Source organism: Anser brachyrhynchus, assembly GCF_964034855.1.
Source record: "Anser brachyrhynchus genome assembly, chromosome: 4".
NCBI lineage: Eukaryota > Metazoa > Chordata > Aves > Anseriformes > Anatidae > Anser > Anser brachyrhynchus.
In genome coordinates this window covers 19,072,552-19,094,385 of record NC_137698.1, presented here as the reverse complement: position 1 = coordinate 19,094,385, position 21,834 = coordinate 19,072,552, and the positions used below count along the sequence as shown (strand labels likewise).

Sequence of the window (21,834 nt, the reverse complement as noted above, 5' to 3'; positions counted from 1 at the left end):
CAGACCTTTCTCTGAGGACTCTTTTAAACTTCCCATACCCAGCTCTATCCAGTCTGAGTAGAGAGATTTGCCACAGGGCTTTCCCCTCTTAAGTCATTGGAATTTATTCAATTTATACCTCCAATTCACATGATGCATTTTTTTTTTACAAGAGTAGGCATATTCAGTGGTTCCTTGTATGAATATCTATTTTGGAATGAGTGCCTTTTCTTCCGAATTTAGCTTGAGAAATGAAAAATGTCCCCCCTGGTTTGTGCAACTGGCGTAATTGTGCAGTTAACTGTGCAGTGATAAGTATCCTTTATCTAATTATTGTATTTCAGGCCATACTGTTAACAAAAATGTAGTGATCGGATGATCACACAGTGATTAAACACTGTACCTTTTTACCATTATCAAGTTCAATGGATTCATTTTAAAGTGTTAACGGGTTTTATTTTTAGTTTTAGTACAAAAATTTGAGTTTAATCTTTAAGCATAACATGTAACAGGAATGGCTGGAAATTATCTTTATTTCCTATTGGTTTCTATTAACTGCACATTCTTTCAAAGCAAGCAATCACTAGGAATACCAAAGTGTTTTGTAGTGAGACTCTGCATTAGAAGGTTTGCAAAAAGAAGCTAATTAGCAGCACTGATCTTTGATTCTAATTTTGCAGGTATCTCCAGAATTTTGTTAAAATTCTCTCACGCATCAATAACCAAGGTATAAAAAGTCTTAAATGCAAACACTGAATTTGCAGGGGGAAGGCTGAAAGCTGGAAGTAAACAGATGATTACTGGCAAATGCTCCCGGACAGAGTCTGAGGAATTCTTATGTGAAAATGCATCATAGCTGTGGGTTGTGCTATCACTGAAAAAATGTAATTAGTCTTCCCTAGCACTCCTCAGTTTGGTCCAGCTTCAGGGATTAGGGCTCATTAAGCAGTTGTGGTTGTAGGTCCCATGTCCCTGTCTGGAAATGTAAATAACCTGATGTACGACTGTTGCAACGTCTTGGACCTGGAAGTGGCCTACTGCCAAAACTGTTCCCAAAAACACTGGGAAGGAGGTAGCAGCACTAGGACTGGGCTCTGTGCCAGAGTAATTGTTTATTGGGCACGTAATACAAAAAATAAAGTGGCTGTGACAGATTTTTTGTTGGCCTTCACCATCTATTACTTTTGACTTTGAATAACCTCAGGTCTTAACTGTGAAGTTCATGGCAGTTTTTACTGATCAACAATCGCTATGATTCTGAAATTCATCTGAAGTGAATGCTGATGGGTGAAGTAGGCTGATGTTACAGCATCTGTTCTTCCTTTCACAAATGCACAGTTTAAATAAAATTTTGTCTGGCAGAACTCAAAAATGATTATTCAGATGCAGCTTGAAGCAGAAATCTGATATACCAGTGGAAAGGGTGCTGAAAGGAGTGTTCAGAATCTGAAGAAGAGCCTTGGAATTATCTGTGGAAAGGAGTTTTCCATGTCATATTTACCAATGTAAATATGAAAATACAAGGTGTAGGCACTGTAAGTAGCCGTAAGTGATAGTAAAGGAAAAATGGAACTGAGAGGTGTGTTTGTTTTAGAGCTAGGAAGAAGTGAAGCAAAAAGAAATCTCAGAACAAATAAAATGAAACTTTCACAAGTACAAGAAGCAACACTGGATTTAGCAATGGACTGGCAATGCTGGGGTGGGAAAGAGTATTGTCACAGAAACAGGGTTGCCCTCCCTGTTGGGACTAATGATACGTTGGGTACTTGCTGAAAAACAAAAGAAAGGCGGCCTGAGATAGTGGAGAAGCAGAGATCTGGGGGATTTCACTGAAATGGCGGTGAAATCAAAGGTGTGACAAAATGGTGAATATCAGTCTGTTGCTATAAGCAGTGCATTGGTGTATTTTCCCATTGGAGGCATTCATGGATTGTTCTTGGTGATGCTGTCTTCTGGCAGAGGTCTCCTGGTAGCAGCATTAGCAGAAAGCTTTAACTGAAACACAGAGGAAAGAGAAGTAATTTGTGCAGTCTGTACTTCTAAAGAAAGGAATATACATGGTAAGTAGATACTGGATAGACAAATAAGAGAATGTAGAAGGGTGGATATGAAGTACTACTAGTGGTGTCACCAGCTGTCAGGTAGTACGGTTAATGAGTAAATCACACATCTCAAACTACTTTCTTCTGACTTAAATTGATGAAAACTGATGGAAGAAACCTAGACAACAAAATGGAGGACCTGAAGTAGCGTGGGCCCTGGAGACCAGGTGTCCTTATAGGAACCCGGCAGAATAGCCGTAGTCAGAAAAACAGGTATTCAAGTATGTTAACTGTTCCTTAAACTTTGAATTTCTTCAGTGAAAGAACTAAATCAAAAGTACAAAGAGACTTCAAAAACGTAAGTCATGCATGTGTAACGTGACCGTGACATAATTTTTTCTTCAGAATTTGTAATTTTCCGAAGTTCTTACTGCTTTTCTGCAGTTAAAAATGTCCAGAAGGTAAATTTCCTAAAGCATCTAAACTGTGTGCTCCAGAAACTAAATCTGAGCAAAAGGTGCTGTGTGTTTAGAAAATAGCAGGTCCAATTTAATCTGGTTATTTATCACCATAGACCATAACAACGTATTCACGTACCTATATAAAGTAAATATAAAATTGTCTTACAGGTATTTGTTTTCAACCAAAAAAAAAAAAGTCTGGGCCCTATATAAACTGCTTCATTTCCTATTTGTTGAAGACACTGTCATGAAAATCTTGAGTTTCTTACATTACTCTGTAATTTTCCTCCTTTCTTAAATCCCTTGATTGGTTCTGTACCTTCTTCCACAAGCATATAATGCTTTTCTGCTTGACACCTAAAGTTTTGTGCAATTCTAAGCTTAAGTTTTGAGCTGATTTTCTTCCTACACGCTGTTGCACACCCTCCATTTGCCCAAGGCTTTCACACCTTATAATGCATCTATTTTATCCTTTCCTGTTTCTGCAATGCCATGCAACCTTCCAATTAACCATCTGCCAGGGACTTACTTTATTTTTCTTGCCACTCTCTGTTTCATATAAGAATTAATTGCATAGCCAATTAAATCATGATATTAGAGAACGTATTGCTTGTTTTCTTTGTGCATAGAAAGACATAACGTATAGAACCTGATTTGGGCACTGGATAAGGCACAAGATGTAAACTAAAACACAGAGGTCCTAGAGAGTTTTTAATATTCACACAGGATTTTTTTCCAGTGTCTGTTGCTAACATACTTCTAGATTATACGTTCACCTGTTCACACTAATATCATACTTTTTATATAAAAAAAACCTGTAGTATGCATCTTATTCTGATGCTGACTCGTACTTCATATTAGAACAAATATACCATTTATTTATAGTAGCAAATAAATAATGGGCAACATGCTTAGAGTGATGGATCTAATACTCTCTGATTCTTGTATTAGACTGGCTCCCTGCTCCAGTTGCCTGTTTCCTACATCCCTAAGCAGGCAAGGCAGAAGAAACTCCTTCCTCCTGAAAAAGGTGACTGCCTTGCATCTCATTACCTTAAAAACTGCCTGCTTGAAAATCTCCCAAGCACAGAGAGTAATTAAACATCACAGTATATACAAAGTGGAAAACTGGTACCACAGGTTTGGTCTTAGCGTTGCCTAAGAGGCACAAATTTATTTCAGGTTTTCTTGAGCAGAACTGGTGGAGAAGTTTTCCTCAGATTACATTTTCCCAGCAGCTTCCCTTTCCCACAGCTCAGGGCAGGTCCATGATGCTGCTGGCCAGTTTTGCAGCTCTTGTGCCGGGAACCCCAGGTGTTGTTTTATGGCATGTTTTATTTTTTAACACATCAGTCTTAGAACAAAAATTGGTAAACACGGTACAGGGTTTTTTATTGTTGGCTTGCAAGATTCTTTTCAGCTAGTGAAGCAACTGAGGAGTACTTTATGTTACTGTATTTACTACGTTAATGAGAGATTTTCAGGTAGTAAGCTGTTGCTGCTAGTAGGGTATTATTTGAAAGCTAATAGGTCAGGACATCTAACACAAGGTAAGGTGGTAATGCTGTCATTACTTGAAAATGAGAGTGGAGCCTTTTGGGGAAGCACCTTAGTTCCCCTGGAAAGCTTTGAAGGGAGTGGATGGGGAATTAAGACCAGAAACAGGTTCTTGGTGGTGTTTTTTTTTTTTTTTAACTCATGCCTGAAAGTCAACCCTCTCCTTTACCAAAAAGAAAATAAAAGGGCGGGGGAGAGAAGAGGGGTGAGTGGGGGGGTGTTCTCCGTAGCAGAGCAGGCTCCCCAGGGCAGTAGGCAGGGTTCAGGTCGGCACACACAGGGGCAGGGGGCTAGGAGCCCACCGCTGAGGTAAGGGGGGCGCTGAGCCCCTCTCCGGACCCCGCCTGGCGGCGTCCCGGGGCTGCCGGCGCCGCCGCCCCCTCACGGCAGGGCCGGGCCGGGCCGGGCCGGGCGGGGCGGGCGGCTGTCATGTGGGCCGCCGCACATGACTGGCGCTCCCAGCCGAGCCGGGAAGGGAAGCGAAGCGAAGGGAGGAGGAGGATGGCGGGCTGGGGCCGGGCGCTGCTGCCGCCCGCTGCGCTGCTCGTCCTGGCGCCGCTCGTCCTAGCGCCGGACCCGGTGAGTCGCAGGGGGCGGCCCGGCACGGCTCGGCCCCGGAGAGGCGGCGCGGCCGGGCCCGCCCGAGGCCTGGCGGGGCTGCTGAGGGCACGGGGACGGGGACGGGGCGGCGGCGCCTTCGTTTTTGCAGGTGTTGGGTCGCTGGGGTGGCAAACAGCGCTCTGACGGCGGTGGTCGCTTGTTTTGGTATTTGTTGGGCTTGTTTTACACGCTCTCCACCTGCCTCGTTGTTGCTGCGTCGTATTTCCTGTAAATAAGTTTCACAAATACCGTACTGTTACACCGAAACCGTCATTTTTCAAAAGGAAAATTAAGGGTTTGCTAAAAGTACATACGCTTTTGAATCTACTTAGTGCGTTTGCTGTCGTTTCATCCCAGAGGAGAAGTTTAGAGCAGGTGGGTTTGAGTTCCCGGTTTTATTGCTTCTTTTAATAGCTGAAGTATGTAACCTTCAGAGGAAATGCGAAGTCAGGTTTGTGTGTGGACGGGGCTGGCTTCCACCTCCTCAGCACGTGAGCAGAGCCCTTCTCGTTTCCTGCTGGTTTTTATTCCCGAAGCACGCTTTCACCTCCTCAGCTTCCAAATCTCCTCCTCTTCCGCGAGGGGAAAGTGGCAGCTATCAGCAAATTCCTGCCGGCCACAGCTGGGTTTTGCATCTGATCTCACTCGGTAAATCTTTGCGCATATACAGCATCCACTGGGTGTCCAGGCTGCAAATGGTGCTGCTGGGCAGCCAGACCTCAGGCTCGGGTATTTGATTTTTGCTTCAGCTGCTGGCCTGCCACAGTCACTGAGGAACGAACAATGATCCCTGTCTTCCTACTTAACAGATGCTTGGGTTCTTGTCTTTTTGTTAGCAAAGAACACGCCAGCCAAATGCCGTGAATTACATTGCAGTTCTGCAGACTTTCACTCCCTTTAGCTTTGGTTAGGTCTCTGCAGCCATACTGATGGTTTTTTGTCCAAAATGTGATTTAAATTGGCTTGGATCCCATGTCTTCAGTGCTGCGAGAGGACTTTGAACTTCCATGTTTAGAAAGGTGAACGTCACCTGGATTGCTACAGCACGGCAGGATATCGGCACTGTCCTGCAAGGGGAGAGGAGCAGAGAAGAAAATGTTCTAGACCACAGAGTTCACGGACCAAAAGATGCTGAATAGAACAGGGTATTTTGTCTATCAGAGACTGAATGTCGTGTCCTTTAACTACAGAACGGTATTTCACAGCATGAAGAGTGTTTTACAACTATTTTGAAATAAGAAGATAAGAAACAGTGAATATTAAGGAAGGACACCAGAGATGACCATCTGTCAAAAACATTTTTGAGGGCAATAAAGAAAGTCTTAGCGAGGGCATTGTTTAGACAGGACAAGCTACATTCAACTTATTTATATTAGTGAAATTAGGCTAGGATTTAATAACTCAGCAGTTATTAAACCATGCATTAATTTTCTTTACTACAGTGAATAATAACTGTTATTAGGTAGGTTGTTGGTTTTGTTTTTTTTTTTTTTCAGGCAGTAATTCACCGTGATAGTTTCTTAGCTGTTTGTTTTCTGTTCTGCTCTACTTTGTTCATAGAATAGGTCATAACAAAACTATTCTGTATTATTTCCCTTATTTTATTATTATTTCCATCTTTCCCCATGCCACATTGTCTTTCTCCTCTACTGCCACCTTTTCTTTTAGCATTTTGGTCTTGTGCTGCTAAGCATCCATTTTTGTATCGTTACATGCATACAAATTCTAAAGTCAGCTGTACATCAGATAACCAAAACACACAATCTACTAATGAAAGGTGACTTTAAATAATAATAATAATAAAAACAGGGATAGACATCATTTAATCACCTCTCAAAAATAATTGTATTCCTCCCGGGAGGGTTTAATGTTTGAAAAGCAATTTCATAGTGACCTCCTTGTGCTAGGGAGCTTCTGCTGGCTCTTCCTGGGAGACCACCTGCAGCTTGTAAAGTCTGAAACTAAAGGTGATCCCCAGTTTGGTGCTAGAAGGCTGCATGTGCTTCTCTTGGCCAGTGTTTGTTGTTGCTCTTCCAGTGTCAAGCCTTTGCAGTGGGGAGGATCTCGCTGACACAGCACTAACTTCACAGCTGCTTATTTCATCCTGGTGATAGAAAGTGCCTGGTGGTTTTTCTGGTAAAGACTCCCTCAAGCAACAAATAGTTGTTAGGTTTTAGCTAGTTTAATAGCTGGTTAGTTAAGTTTGTGCTGGAACTTAGAAAATCTAGTGCAGCAGTGGGAGTGTTTGATCTTTCTGAAGACCCAGGAAAACTGCACCAGCTCACAAACGTTTGGCTGTGACATCAGCATCTCGAGGCAGGAAGCTCAGTTACACTAAAGTGTTTTTAAAAAGTCGCCTTTCTCTTTTTTTAACCTTGTTAAAGAGAAAAAAAAAATCACAAAAAGAAACCAGTTTTCTGTCCATTGGCAGAAATTTATGTAAATATATATATATAGTTTTCTGATTGTTTTGAGATCCTTTTAAATTACTTTTTGTCTGCCAGCATATAATAGTTTATGTAAAGAAATTGTTAATAATCTTGGCTTTCATCAGATGTCTCCAGCAACACTTGCAGGTTAGGAAGATGTCTTAAGGGGTATTGTTTATTTAGCTTGCTTTATACAGAGGCAGGTAAGAAGTCAAAAATTACTGAGATACAAGGAGGAAATATTTTCTCTGTTCTCTGTATCTCTCTTTTAACTCTTCCTTTGTTCCTTTCCTCACCTCTTTTGTGGCTTAGGTTGCAGAGGACTGGGAGGACAAAAATAGCATCATATACAAGATTAAAATCTCAGGGGAGATAGGAATGACATAACAATTAGTACCTGGAACATCACTCTGAAATCAGTTCGCCTGGCCACCGCTGTTTGCTCTGTGTATACATAGACTATGTTGACAGATAACTGAACTCTTATGGTAGAAGGATCCAGCGGTGTTTAGTACAAACTCCTTGACAAAGAAAACTGTCGGTAACCTTTCCAGGAAGCAGGATTTCCAAGCTGAAGTTCATTAAATACGTGACGATCTTAACCTAAATGTGTTCACGTGCAATTCATCACTTACACGCGCGTGTGTTCCTGTAAACCTTGCACCAGTCCTGTTCCCAGGACTCGTTGCCTGTCCTCCGTATTGAAGAGAGCCTACCTGCTGAGTGTGAAAGGGACCCTTTGGGATTATTTTTTGTTGTAGCCGTTACCTGTCAGGAAGCAGATTTTGACAGCAGATTTTTCCAGAAGGTTCAAATGTGTGAAATCATTGCAGCAGGATGTATACGGGACGTAGTTTTTTCTAGCTTACTTTAGTATTGACAGATGGAAAATTTCCCAAGACAATTGCTTTAATACTGTCATATGCTTGTCTTTGCATGAAGCCTCTGACTTTCGTTGCCTAACTAGTCACCTGATATCTTCTCCCACCCTCCTTGTTTTGAAACTTCCTCATTTTGAAAATTAAACGGGCTCTTGTGGCTGACCTTTTGTTCCAGCAATGCCGAGGCTGGAACTGCACCGCACTGAGGGCTAGGAAGGGCACAGCTGCTAGCCACATATGTGGGGAAGCCAGGCTTCACCTCGTGCTTTCTCCCAGCCCCTGGAAACCACAACGAAAATAACACGCTGTGATAATGCACAAAAATTGATGTGACTTAAAAATTCCCGTTTCCCATTGTAACAAACGGTGCCAGTGTTTAAAGTTGGTGGCATTTGTAGATCATGGCATTGAGAACAGGCAGTGTGATTAGCCCCAGGGCAATGTGGCCATTAGGGAGCTCATTGATCATGGATGCGTAGCTGCTAGAGATCCTGCCCCAGTTTTTGTTGTGGAGCGCGTTACAAGGACACATTAGTAATCTAATTGCCACAGCCAAGTTAAAATTGGAAATCAGCGACGAAGCGGGGAAGGATCTCTGTGTATATGTATTTCTCTTTTGCCCCCCAAACACTTGTGCTTTGGCAGCCTGTGCATGGACTTGTAGAAAACAGCATACAAGTACGTTTCCCTTCTCCTGGGGAGATGCTGTGCTCCCAGGAGCTCACGGATCTGCTTAAGTAGCTTGGGGGATAAATGCAGTCTGTGCTCGACTGGTTTGAAGTCCAAGTGCAACTAACAGGCATTTGTTTGTATTGCAGTGGGTAAGACGTGCCTTAATAATTCTGGCGTGTATACCCATGTGCGTGTGTAGGTATATGCATGCTTTAGGTAATTGATGGGAAAGCGCCCCTGCGTTTGCTTTGAGCACACCTTAGTATGGTTCTCAAACTTTCATTTTTAACTAGCCGTACTTAGGAGAATGAAAGTAATTAGCTTTTAGCTATAGTTCTGAAATGTGACTCAGAATAATTAGCACCAGCTCAGGAGCATTCTTCCATACTATGTTAAAAAATAGATAAACTTGCTGTATAGCTCGTACCTGTGGCTGAGCAATTTGCCCACAGTTGTGCGTGCTTTCTCAGCCCCTGCTACAAAACGAAGCTTAATAGTGAACATATTTATAGTGGCATTATAAAGTGAAACTGTAATTCACTACACAGAACAAATTGGCCCATACCAAGACTCAAGATTCCTGAGTTTTTCTGAAGAAAATGCTTTTCAAGTGCTCTTATGGTCATGTAGTTGAGTCACATTGTGTAAAAATGGGTTTGTATATTCGTTGTAAACTTGGGTTTGTCTTGGGGTACATTGGACAAGTGACCTGAAGCTCGGTCAGGTAGCATAGGGAAGTTGCAGTTCATCCACTGCCTCTTTTATTCTCCTCTCCTCCTTTTCCAAAGTCCCAAGACTTTTACTTCATTTATTATTGAGTCATCATAAATCAAATCAGTTGATTGGTCTTAAAGGTCCAAATCAAAACTAAGTCTTCTGGAACAATAAAATATTGTAACAAAGAAGCTAAGCAGTAATCTTTTACTGTCTTCACAGTATGGAGAAGACTGCAAGAGTAAAATGTACCCTCCGTCAGGACCAACGTGAGTAATCTGTTTGGACCTGTCTAACAAATTGCAGAAAAGTTGTGATTTGCAAGTGTCAGCAATTCAAGTTTTGTTGAGACTTGTTCACATTACAGATACAGAAAATACCAGTTACAAGTGAAAAGCACTTGTTTTGTCAAATGTATTTTCAAACTTCCTTTAAATCTGCGCTGTCACTCTTCTTTTAGGTTCAAAGGGAATGTTCCCACATATATCATAAATCTTGATTTGCCTCCCAGCAAAAGATGGGATGAGTTGATGCGTGACAAGAAGACAGAGGTATGAAAGCAGAGCTTACCTTTAAGTGTAGCGTGTATGACTGGCATGTGTCCTTTTATTATAGAAAAGGTTATAAGAAATACTGTGCTGAAATTCTATTATTTCTATTCTAGTTTATATATAGAATAGAATATTTCTAGTTTACGTTTTACTATGGTTCTAGAATACAGTAATTGCTTGACTGAACTTCCTTCTGTTCAACACTTGAACAAATGTAAGGGTTGGGGCACAGACAAATGAAAATGGTGCGACATAAAGCAGACTTTAATTTATAAAAGGTCTTTAGTTATGAAGTAATACAGCACGAGGCGATGAGTATATCAAAGCAACAGCTTCAGTAAGCAGAAGTGAAACTGAGACAGCATCCCTTCTCTGCGCATCCACACTTCTCTGAAAACGTGGGGTGAGATGATGAAATGGCGGAGGGAAATGAAGAACGTCTCACCCTTTTTAGGGGTGTTAGTTGCAGAACTGGGTTTTTTACAGGGTAAATAACCTTTAAAATACTCAGGTCTATTTCAGGCTACAGCTCTTCTCCTGAAGGTTGCTGAAATTCAATTCAGTAATACTAAATCTCTATAAAAAGGCTGGGGCTGTATTGCTATTGACTGTTTTGCTATGTGCTGTATTGCAGTTGACTTTGACCTTTCAACTCTGAAAGTTAGACAAATTCTACTTATAATTTTTATTTTAAAAATCCTCAGAAAAGCTTTTTTTTTTAAATTTGTACAAGTGGGTTTTGGAAACTTCGGGTTGCATCTTAAATGTTGAACGGTTTTATCTTACATTTTAGAGTTAGATTCCATAGAGTGGCACTCCATCGTTATGGCCATTCTCATATTGCAAACAAAGCTTTTTCTGCTGTCCTTTCCTAAGGAAGTTATCTAGCCTTTTTTTATTATTATTATTTAAAAATGTCAAAGCTTAAGCAAAGAGCTCTTAATTAAATTTTTAAAGATGGAACAGTGCAGAATATTTAAAAAGTGATCACATGAGCAGAAGACAAGAATGGCTTTTTTCCTGTATTTTTTTTTTTCTGATAGAGGGATATGTAGAAGCTGATCTAGAATGTTATTTGAATAAAGCTTGGAAAGCAACTCTTAAATGGGCAGTTGGGAGTGTTTTTCTCAGCAACATCATATTTAGCACTTTCTTTAAATATATATATTTTTTAGCAAAATGTTGAAGTAAAGTATGTGAAAGAGTTTTGTTAGTATTCTAGCAATTGTTATGCTCAAGATCTTCTATTCAATAAAAGTCCTTGTTCTTTTTAGTTGAAGACCGTAGTCCAGAATATAAAAGATATAGCAAATACCTTCTTTCCTAGTGGTAAAATTGTTGACATAGTGGATCACAAAATAGTAAGTATTTTCAGCTTAATTATTTTATTACTGTGTGCTCTGACTACCAGAATTAAAATGCTACTAAATTTGGCAATAAAGACCTTTATATGTCATATTTTTTCCTCTTAGATTATTCAGAACAAAAATGTTATTTTGAAGAGTTAAATTACTCTGAAACCATCAAACCTAAAATGCTTATCTCCACCTCTTTTAATTTTTCCAAGAACTTTTCAAATTTGAATTAGTCATACTGGGCATATACACTATTTTGACATAAAGCTAGCATATACGGGTAGTCATGCTGATATGTTAGAGATTCCTTTAAATACTGACAACCTCAGGCTCAGTTCCAATTGAACTCTTCTGTTAAGAGTCCTATTTAACGCTGTTCTGTCTATTGCTCCTAACAATAATTAGATACTGTGCTAATCTCCGTTGCTCACTTGTCAATATTTTGGTAAATGGTATTTACTTTCCATAAGTATGTACTTTTCATCCAAGTACTCTGCAAACATCCTCAAGTTCTACAGACTGCAGAAGAAATAAATACTTATTTTTATAGTGCTAAGAATGGGGAGAGGTTTGTTTCAAATAACAAAATAGCCTTTACTTACACAAACAACGTACAAAATTTTTCCTTTCAGTCACACCTAACCGAAACACTTCCTTATCCTTTCAATGAAGAGCTTCAAGGGATTGCAAATTCATCTGGAGTTCCTCTGGGTAATAGTCTCCAATGTTTTGTTAACATAATGGAAAACTAGGAATCTAGACTCATTTAAAATTAGTATACGTAACAATCTGCTGTACAGTTGTATTCAAGTTGTGACTTTAACAAATAAATTATTAATTAAGTAAAATAAAGCAATAAATTCCATCCCATACTAAATGAAAACAGTATTTTAGAAGGGAATGGCAATGAATCACATAACACTTTCATCAGGCTGGGCCTTCTCTGTGTAACTTCTCACCCCTGAGCTTTGGGAACTGGAGGGAGTTCTGGCTTCTGTGCACCCAGAATTTGGGGGATTCTTTGGTTCTCTTTGGTTTCCTGTTCAGCTGCGTCTGCTGTTGATGTACCAAGGCAAGGCTCGCTTTCATGCTGTGCTTTCTCTCCTTTGAGATCCTTACCATATCTTCCTGCCTGTCTTCTGCACTCCCTGCAAAAGAAATGTAATCCCAGGCAAGAAGTAGACACTGAATTCTTCCAGAATCTAGACAGAGAAAGTTCACAGACCCGCTCCCACTGCTTCCTTTGAATATGAGCAATATACCCATTTCTTGCATGGGAGAACTTGTGCGTATAGCACCTTATTTCTTTAAAGTGAATTTTACAGCTTGTTTTGAAGCTTCTGGAGGAGGAAGTAGCAGTGACTGTGAGCTTTCTGTATGGTAAGGCAGAAGGCCAAGAGATTTTCATCCTTCTGTTGGCCTGTCAGGAAGCTCTTGATTTGGCTGAACTGGTCATTTCAAATATCAAATGTGATTAAATAAATTCTTAAGAGAAATAGGATAGAATGCTGAACTTTGCAGTATGCTTTTTTCTATTTTTTTTGGCAAAAGTTTCAAATTATTTTTTTTCTTCTTTTCTAGGGGAAATTGTTATTTTTAACATCTTTTATGAAATTTTTACCGTGTGTACATCAATAGTGGCAGAAGATAAAACAGGTAATGTATCCCAGAATGGTGCTTTTGGTTTTGTCCTATGGCAGGAAAGAGTGAAAATAAGAGCTGGTTTCATTTTCTAAATTAGTTCTGCAGCCCTTGTCTGCATCTGTTCCGATTTAGGAAACTTCTCAGGAGGCTTAACAAAAGTCTCACTTTTAGAGAAAGGTGGAGGTATTACCGTTGGATTAAGAATTTGGAACGTATATAAGGCTGAGATAGCGATTTTAATAGTTGATTTCTGTTATTAGGTTATTATTTTAGTTATTAGGTAAAACATTACTCTGGGTAAAACAGGAAAAAACAACCATTGTTCTGTGCTTAAAAAAGGAAAACTGTGCAGTGGTATTTTCCCTGCTGATGTTTTCTTTTTTCTAAGCTGATATTTGTCTCCTTCTTGAGGAAAGTTTATGTGTATATATTTACTTATTTTTTCATTTTACTGAAGGGAAGCTTTATCATGCCAGAAACTTGGATTTTGGACTCTTCCTTGGGTAAGTACATAAACTTGTACCTTTTGGGTTTAAAAAAGAAAAAGAGATTAGAAAGTCAGCTGAACTTCAGATTTCTACATGCCTTCCTTGAGCATAATTGATGAATTGAATGTTGTTAGAAACAGTGACAAGCAAGTCTGCATTGCATATTGTGGAAGAAAGCCTAAAATGAACAAAAGGATTGTTCTGTGATCACATGTCAAGCTGCTTTGCAGTTGTAAGGAATGACTTTGCAAAAACAATTGTTCATTGTTACTGAGTGCTTTCTCAGCTCCAGTTAAATCCATCTCAAACATCTCTAGCAAAGAACAGTCTGTGTAACCTTATTTCAGAGGCACAGCATACCTTGTTCATGAAGTGATGGGACAGAAGCATCAATTTTGGTGTGAAACCAAAACCCCCCAGTGAAATGGGGGTTGGGTTAGGGTGGGTTTGTTTGCTGTTTCCAAGTTATCCCCACAGTTGCTGTACTGTGCTTCACTGGCATTTTCTATCACTTATCATTTCTGGTCAGAAGTCGGTGATTTATATTCCACTGATCTGGCTTATTGACACACTTATTGACATACAAACTTTGATGACCAGCACTGGATTCTCTTTTAGTTTTAATTTCATACTTCATGATTGGGTATTTCATTTTGTTTTATGAGTATATTCGTATTCCCATGCATGCTTTTATTATATTACAGTATATTTTGAAATGTCACTTACTCAGATGACTGTTAATGTTCAGATGGAATTTACAGGTTCATTAAACTTCTCAGCTGCCTGTCAAATAGTCAGATACCGTCAACTGTGACTGCACCTATCCCTTAATAGGCTTGTGCGGAACTACTCCGGTGTGCCAGAAAGACTGGGAGGAACATGCTCCCTGAAAATTAAGGCAGCTTTGCAAAGCTCTTCCCAGAACTTGGATTATTTCCAGAGAATGTAATTGTCTACTAAGTATTCCTTAGTATCTCCTCACATACAGATTGCTCTGGCTTACCTTACAAACTGGCATTGGGTCCTCCCATCATGTAGAACAAATACAATTGCACACATTTGTTTTCTCCCTTTGAAATGAAAGAGTTTGAGGGAACTGGCTCATTCTGCTGCAGCACAAACAACATATGCTTTCAGAATACAACAGGTTCGGTGTCGTAATCAGTGTTGTAGTGGCTTCTCCCTGGCAGTAGGAATAGAATTAAATTATCATTCAGAAGTTATCATTGCCTCAAAACAAACCATCTATACTGATGGTGCTGTTTAATACAGAGTAGTATTTGTGCTGTTGGTCTCAATAAAGCTTGGTTCTTTTCATTGACTGCCTATGCATTTAGACTTTCTGGTTGTCCCTTGCTCATGCTGCTCACGTAACTAATGAGCAATACTGTCTATTGGTATGAGTAAGATCAGAGCACAGGCATCACGCACAAGAAACCCGTGGTTTGTAATTAGATGCTTTAAAAGCTACTGGGGGAGGGAAAAATTCAAATGCTGTGCCATCTTCCACAGGTGGGATGTTAAAAACAATTCCTGGACTCTAACTCGGGAACTGAAGCCTACAGTGGTAAACTTGGACTTCCAGAGAAACAACAAAACAGTATTTAGGTCTACGAATTTTGCAGGATATATCGGCATGGTGTCCGGCGTCAAACCAGTAAGTATGGTGGGGGAAGCTGTCAGTTTGTTAATAATGCTGCAAGCTTCCCTTTAAGATGTAAATCTTCCTACTTTAATCCTATGTACTGGGATGTTTTGATTAATGAGCTCTTAATTGCTTTAGTACACAGTATAGATATTCGAAGAAAGCTGAAAGGAAACAATGCTGCACTGTTCCATCTAAAAGAATTTGGGCTAAATAGAATGGGTTTGGACAATCCCTAAAAATGTGTTGAATTCTGAACATACAAATGAGAATGAATATAAAGTGCTGAAGTGGTTGTTGTTTCTTACTAGCAAATGGAAGGACAGTGCTGTGATCCCACAGGTGAAACCACATAGTTGTGCTCTTTCAGTTCTCTAATTCTTCTTGGAAAAGTGCAATCCTGTTTCCTCCTTCTTCTTTTTTTCTTAAATCTGGGTTTTATCTAGACCTTAAAACCGGCAGCAGGGAACTTGAGCAGGGTCTCTGGCCTACCGCAGCTCCTCCTTTTCTACATTCTCTGCCTTTATCCTCTGTTACAGTTGGCTCTTTTCATAGTAGAGCATTGGCATTGCATCAATTTATTCTTGTCTTCTGATCTCAGTAAATAGACAAGATTATATTCTGAAAATGATTCAATATGGCTGAATTCCACTTTCCTCTGAAAGAAACACTACTGGGAGAGGTCTGGGATGTGAGTCTGAATTGTGTGTTGCAAGTAGTGCACGTTGAATTATGTGCAGCTGCATGCCCGTATGAACAGCAGCAACATGGCAGGGTTCACTTAGCATAGGCACTTAAAATTCTGCCTTCAAACTAGAACAGTATTTGGAGATCTGAGAAGGAAGTACAGCAAGGGGAGGAAAATGGGTGATTCAGTCATACAACATGGAGAAAAAAGGCCAGAGGCTTGACTTGCTTAGCAGTCTAGCAAACTACAGGTACATGCTATGCTAGGTCAGGAAATCACAAATGATCATTTCTACTTCCTCAAGCAGATACTAATGAGGTTCTTCTCCACATAGGCTTTGGTCTTGCAGCTCTTTACTCAGTGGGGAATAGTCTAACGGACAAGAAGCTCAATTGGCATGTAAATTGCAACGTTGCCTTTTGTTTGTTACTGATACTGATGGGTTGGTGACAGATGGAGGCTGATTTGTTTAATGCTTTTCAGGATTTGTTCACTCTGACAATGAACGAGCGTTTCAGTCTGGATGGTGGCTATGTTGGTGAGTAACGCTGAGTTGGTGAGTAATTCTTCCATTGTTTCAGTACAAGTTTTCCAGACCTCAGACATAGCAGTTACCTTTAACAGTCACACAAATAACGAAAAGATTCGAGACGAGTAGGATAAAACACAGTTCATTTTAAAGGCTGGGGAAGTTAGAATAGCACAAGTGAAACTTTTGAAAAATATATTGTAACCAGTGATATTTTTCAGGTATCTTTGAGTGGTTTCTTGGGAGAAGAGATGGTATGTGGATGGGCTTTCTTACCAGAGCAGTACTAGAGAATGCTACAAGGTATTACTTTTTTCCATGTAAATGTTTTACTACTTTACCCTGTTTTGCTCCTGACTGGCATGAATACTGTAGATACCTGTTTAGTATCTAATGATATTGATATCTTCCTAGAAGCCTGCACATTAAATAGTCCTGGTTTTGCTGGTATTCTGGTGGTGGGGAAGACTTCTAAAATTGTTTTCTTGGACTTTTTTTTCCCCTAATGAAGCTACTGGTGTCTGAATGTGTAACAGCATTCTGCATCAAAACACATCCAACAGGTAACAGTATGTGATAGGAAGTAAACAGAAACAAAGCTCCCATGTAGTAAATGATTTAGGTGGAATGTAACAGTACTATACCACGTCTTCATTTTGTTCATTTTTAAAGTAGAGAATGTGCAAAGGACACCTTGCAGCAAGTATGAACTGAGTGGAGAAGCTTTACTTAAGTGTGTTTCTTCACTGTGATACAATCTCTCACCCAGTACATGAAAGGGGAAGAAAGGTGTACTCAAACTTTTCCTGAGTCTGTGAAACTTCTTCACTACTTGAACCATTTATAGCCTTTAGTAGTCCAACACCACTTTGTTATTTGCAGCTACCAGGATGCAAAAGAGAAACTGGCAAAAACAAGACTGCTGGCTCCGGCTTACTTTATACTGGGTGGAAAAAATTCTGGAGAAGGCTGTGTGATAACTCGTTCCAGGACAGCTGCTCTGGATATCTGGGAGTGAGTATGCTTGACCTAATAGCTGACTCCTCTTTCCAGAAGAGGACAGATTCCACCAGTAATTGTTGCATGTTTTTGTCTTGACTTTTGTCGCATAAGAACTCAGTCCTTTAGCATCATTGAAATATATCTGTAGTGAGCCAAAAAATCTTCCAGTTTTGTAGTTAGAGTGTATAGTAAGAGAAGCAAAACACAAATGTGTACTTCTTTTCCAGCCTTGATATAAAGAAGGGCACATGGTATGTGCTAGAAACAAACTATGATCGCTGGAAGCCTCCGCTGATCTTGGATAATCGTAGAACACCTGCAATGAAGTGCTTGAACCAGACAACGCAAGAGGTAAACATCCTCCAAATACCTAACCTTGCTATTGTGAAACTCTTATCCTGATCTGATATCTAGGGCATTTGGAAGCACAGCTGTAATGACAGAAGTAGCTAATGGCTTTGTGACAATTCGTCTGCACTTCTGGATAATACAATACCAGGTGACTCTTCACATGTTTGTTTTTTAGATGCAGGCTTTCTCTTACTCTAGGTGGGTTTCCTACAAGCATTTTCTGCTGCTGCATATGCAAGGAGATAAACCAGGAGATACTTTGAGTAATATTGTTTCATCTCTTCACTAGTTTGCTACCTGACAATGTGTTTTGACTTTCACACTGACACTCAAATTTCCCATGCAGTACTGAAATCTAGTCTGCACAAGTCCTTGCAGTATTTATGTATTCTTAAAGCTTTATCCTACTAAGTAAGCAGTCAAAAACAGTACAGTTCAGAGCATTTACACAGTGTTAGGTGAATAGTCATTAACATCAATGTATTACTTTCTTTCAGAACATCTCCTTACCAACTATTTATGATGTTCTCTCTACAAAGCCTGTCCTCAATAAGGTAATGCTTCTATTTTTGCCAAAAGGTTAGAGCAGGGGGGTGAAAGGGGCAACAGACCAGGAAGTACTGCATTTCTAAAGTGGAGGTCACAGTGGTACATTGTTTTTACCACACTGACAGGTTGTAGGAGGGCTAAATTTGTACTGTAAATGAAGTTTAAGGTATTAAAAGTGAAGCTAGAATTTAAATGTTAAAAATAAACCCGGTCTACCTTCTAAAAGCCTTTAATGGCAGCCGCCCACAAGATTTCCGCTTGATAATTTCCTTTCAAAATAAGCTTGCTGAAGGTTTGCTCATCCTGAGCCCAACTAAAACTAGATCATCAGGAGAACAGAGTAACTCTACTGGAAAGACAGCAAAAAGCAAAAGGGAGAAGGGGCATGGAGTTGTACAGGAAGGTTTCCTGCATGTATATGATTCAGGTGCATTGTCCTTCACTGCGTGAGAAGGGAAGTAAGAGAATACAACTTATTAAGTTCACTTCAATTCTGCCTTTCCTTCCCCCTAGTATATATTCACAATGCTCAGTGGTGGATTTTGAGAGGGTGAATAGGTTGCTAGGTGAAAATACACAGGTACAAACAAAAAAAAAAAATCCAAGTTACTTTTGAAACAACTGTTTTCCAGAGGCCCTACAGCTTTAAAGTCCTGCATAGCCTGGCCCACTTCTTTATAGCTGACTCTGGTTTGAGGCAGCTTTTGCACTGCAGACATCTAAAGAATCCTTCCAGTCTGAATTGTTCCATGTTGAATCTGAAGGCATATTGTAGATTAAGTTAATACACCTCATCGTTTAGGCATACTACAGGCACATTCTTCTTGCAACAGAAGATGTTTTAGTTGGAATTTGAGGTTTTGGTGGGGTTTTTGTTGTTGATGTTCTTGTGTGTTTTTTTTTTTTTTTTAAAGACTAAAGTGGTGTGGTGGTAGTGGTTGGTTTTTTTTTTTTGAATGACAAGTTACTATATTTAGTAGAGGCAGCATTCTTGGCTGCAAACAAACTACTTACACTACATGTTGTTGACTTGGTGAACAGATCTCGAGATTAGACTAAGGCAATTAGTTAAATAAGATAAGCGCGCATTTTATTTGAACTGTTCAGCTAGTATCTGGTACTTTTTTTGTTTTAACTAATTCCTCTAATGAGGCTTTTTTTTCCTTCTTCCCACCTGTTTATTAGCTGACGGTGTGCACAACACTGATGGAGGTGTATAATGGTCATACAGAGACTTACCTGCGGGAATGCCCAGATCCCTGTAGTCCTTGGTAGTCCTGTACCTTTCCTGTGTTGGAAGCTGCTTGTCTGAAATGGAGGCCCTCCAAGGAAAAAATACTCCTGGAAAAAAAGATTCCTCAGCCTAACTCCTTTCTTCAGCAATCTAATGGCTCTGTAGAAATGTCAATGAGCTTCTAACAGTGGAAGGACCCTATCTTGCATTGGACCTTCCTGCTTTCTGCTCAGCAGTTTCGCTGGCAAGAAACATATGATAATGTATATCTGTTTTGATTTCAGCTGTTTCTGCAAAAGGAGTTCAGCAGTTAGCTCTAGATCTCTTCAGTCTTGACAGTAGTCTGGTTGGGGGGTTGTTTGGTAGTTTTGTTTGTGGTTTTGTTTTTGTTTTTTTTTTTCGTTTTGTTTGTTTGTTTTAATTGAAGTACTTCTAAAGCACAAATGAGTTAAAATGGCACCTACCAAGCTTGAAAAGAATTGTGTATTAAAAGGCCATCTGTGATGATACCGTTATGTTATTCTTTCCTAAGCACTCAGGATGAATAGATACTGTTCTGGTCTGGTATGATGGTATGTCTAAGATGCCCTGTTACGACTTCTTGGCAGGTTCTTTTATATCTATTCACAGAAGCAAGCACTTGCAGAAATACCTAAAACTAGATCTGAGCCTAAAACGTCTGTTCATCGATTTGTAGATCTCTAGCTGAAGTTCTTTCTTGGCCTGTTAACAGATATATATTTTTAATACATATTTCTGTTGTTTAAAAAAATAAAATAAATACTAATACAATACATACTCTGAAGAACTTCTTTCGTAGGCCACAGTACACATGCATCCATTTCATACCTCACTGGAAGTCGTCAGGTATATTACATGTCACAGGTCCTTCAGAAACAGGGAGAAGTAAAGGCACCTTCATATCCTAGGAAGCAGATAGTGTAGAAGGCAATACTTTTATCTATGTCAGTAGATCATTTCTGGGCCTAGTTATAAAACACAATGCCAACTCTTGTTTTATAATACACAAAGAGGAAACACTGGAGAGTAAGCATAGGGGCCTGTACAGGTGTTGGTTCATGGGTAGCACTTTAACCACCCTAGGAAAGAGATGCTATTCATATTTTACTTGATAGTAGAGCCATGAATTTAAAATTGCCACCGGCATAAAGGAAGTGTTTGCTGTCTCTCTTTGGTATCTCCAGACTATCTTGCATAAGGCATTCTGCCTACCTACAGTGTTCAAGTTGATGACATCCACTCATGACTGGATTCTTGATAACCAAGATATTCAAAACAGTAAATGTGTATTGCAGAAGTTTGGAACAGTGGATAATAGTGACTTTACTGTTTGGAACAGAAGGCTAAATTATTAAAGTCTAGTAATTTATATATTACTAAATATATATATATTAGTATTTAGTAATTGCAACCAACACTAAGGAGTCTACAGAAGAAGAAACAAACAGCCCATAAATTTGAGATAGTCACCTTTCATCCAAGTTGACTGGCTAAGTTATACTTAGTATTGTTTCCTTTTCTGAAAGTATTTAACTTTTAGTCATCCCTTGTTTCAGGAACCAGGTTACCAGCTAATAGCGAAGTTGGTTCTAATAAGCTTTCCCTTCAACACTGGAAGAAGTGGAGATGAAAGTAATGATAATTATTAGCCAACTAGCTTTAGCATCTGCTATGTTAGGAAACATGGCTTCTTGTTGAAAAAAAATGAATGTCCTAGGCCTTATGAAAAATGGCTGTAGTAGAGCAAGAAGCAAATCAAAGGGATGTAAACTAGTGGCACAGTAACACCATACAGGAATCAGCATCCTACTATTTAAACTGACCTTAAAAACAAAAGGGTGACACTAGTTGTGTATCTAATTTTTTTTCCAGCTAACATAAGCAAGCAGAAGCATGTTAGCATGATTGTACTACCAGAGTCTATTTTCAATCTGACTCGGGAATGTTGAACCTATGCAAGGTAAAATCATATTTTAGTTTAGGGGAAGAAAACAACACGTGATGTAAAATGGAGTTTCTGGGTCAGATGATTCATATAAAACATCCCAAGTCAAATGTTGCAGTCAGTACCACGAAGTCACGATACTGCTGAGTTCGCACCTTAATCTGGTAAGGGGTTGTTCAGATTTATTTGGAATTAGTTGCATAACAGGCATAATCAAATTACTTTGCCATTTAAAAATAAGCGGTAAGTTTACTTGCTTAATTAGCCCTGTCCCACTTTAGAGTATGTGGAGCAAGGCAATGTAGACTATTCACAGTCATTAACTAATGTGCTCCTGGCATGTCCCTTGTGCAAGAGAATCTACCTTTCTACACTGGAAATTGCTTTACAATTGCAAAAGTATAGCCAAATCTTGTGGAAGTCTATCCAGAGACCCAATAAATACATCTGCTATTGACAAAACCAATCAAAGCTATTAAAAAAAAAAAAAGGCAAGT

The 21,834-nt window shown here is 39.6% G+C and overlaps 1 protein-coding gene and 1 long non-coding RNA gene across 4 annotated transcripts in view; one reads left to right on the top strand and one right to left on the bottom strand.

Annotated features, from left to right (window-relative positions):
* Positions 1–4,427: 4,427 nt before the first annotated feature.
* On the top strand, positions 4,428–20,165 carry ASAH1 (N-acylsphingosine amidohydrolase 1). Of its 2 annotated transcripts, XM_080589630.1 has the most exons (14): positions 4,428–4,618; positions 9,558–9,604; positions 9,796–9,886; positions 11,161–11,247; positions 11,874–11,952; positions 12,823–12,897; positions 13,343–13,388; positions 14,886–15,030; positions 16,190–16,244; positions 16,457–16,538; positions 17,118–17,249; positions 17,465–17,588; positions 18,086–18,142; positions 19,323–20,165. In XM_080589630.1, exons 1-14 carry the CDS (start codon positions 4,469–4,471, stop codon positions 19,410–19,412), a joined length of 1,260 nt encoding a protein of 419 aa, XP_080445756.1. In that variant the 5' UTR covers positions 4,428–4,468; the 3' UTR covers positions 19,413–20,165. The 2 variants fall into 2 exon arrangements, with proteins under 2 accessions (XP_080445756.1, XP_080445757.1); XM_080589631.1 differs by lacking the exon at positions 18,086–18,142 and having other exon boundaries at positions 4,430–4,618; positions 17,465–17,621; positions 19,290–20,165.
* Positions 4,625–21,834, bottom strand: part of LOC308194149 — a 25,147-nt gene continuing 7,937 nt past the window's right edge. For both annotated transcript variants that reach the window (XR_013950324.1, XR_013950325.1), the window contains 3 exons: positions 20,171–20,296; positions 14,377–14,556; positions 4,625–5,706 (listed from right to left, as the gene is read on the bottom strand). This is a non-coding gene — a long non-coding RNA (uncharacterized lncRNA). The remainder of the gene's footprint in view (positions 5,707–14,376; positions 14,557–20,170; positions 20,297–21,834) is intronic.

Excerpts from the sequence above, each read along its gene's own strand:
- ASAH1 (XM_080589630.1), top strand. The coding sequence starts at position 4,469 with ATGTGGGCCGCCGCACATGACTGGCGCTCCCAGCCGAGCCGGGAAGGG. Across the intron at positions 13,389-14,885 it reads GATTTTGGACTCTTCCTTGG|GTGGGATGTTAAAAACAATT; the intron begins GTAAGTACATAA and ends CATCTTCCACAG. Across the intron at positions 17,589-18,085 it reads TGAACCAGACAACGCAAGAG|AACATCTCCTTACCAACTAT; the intron begins GTAAACATCCTC and ends ACTTTCTTTCAG.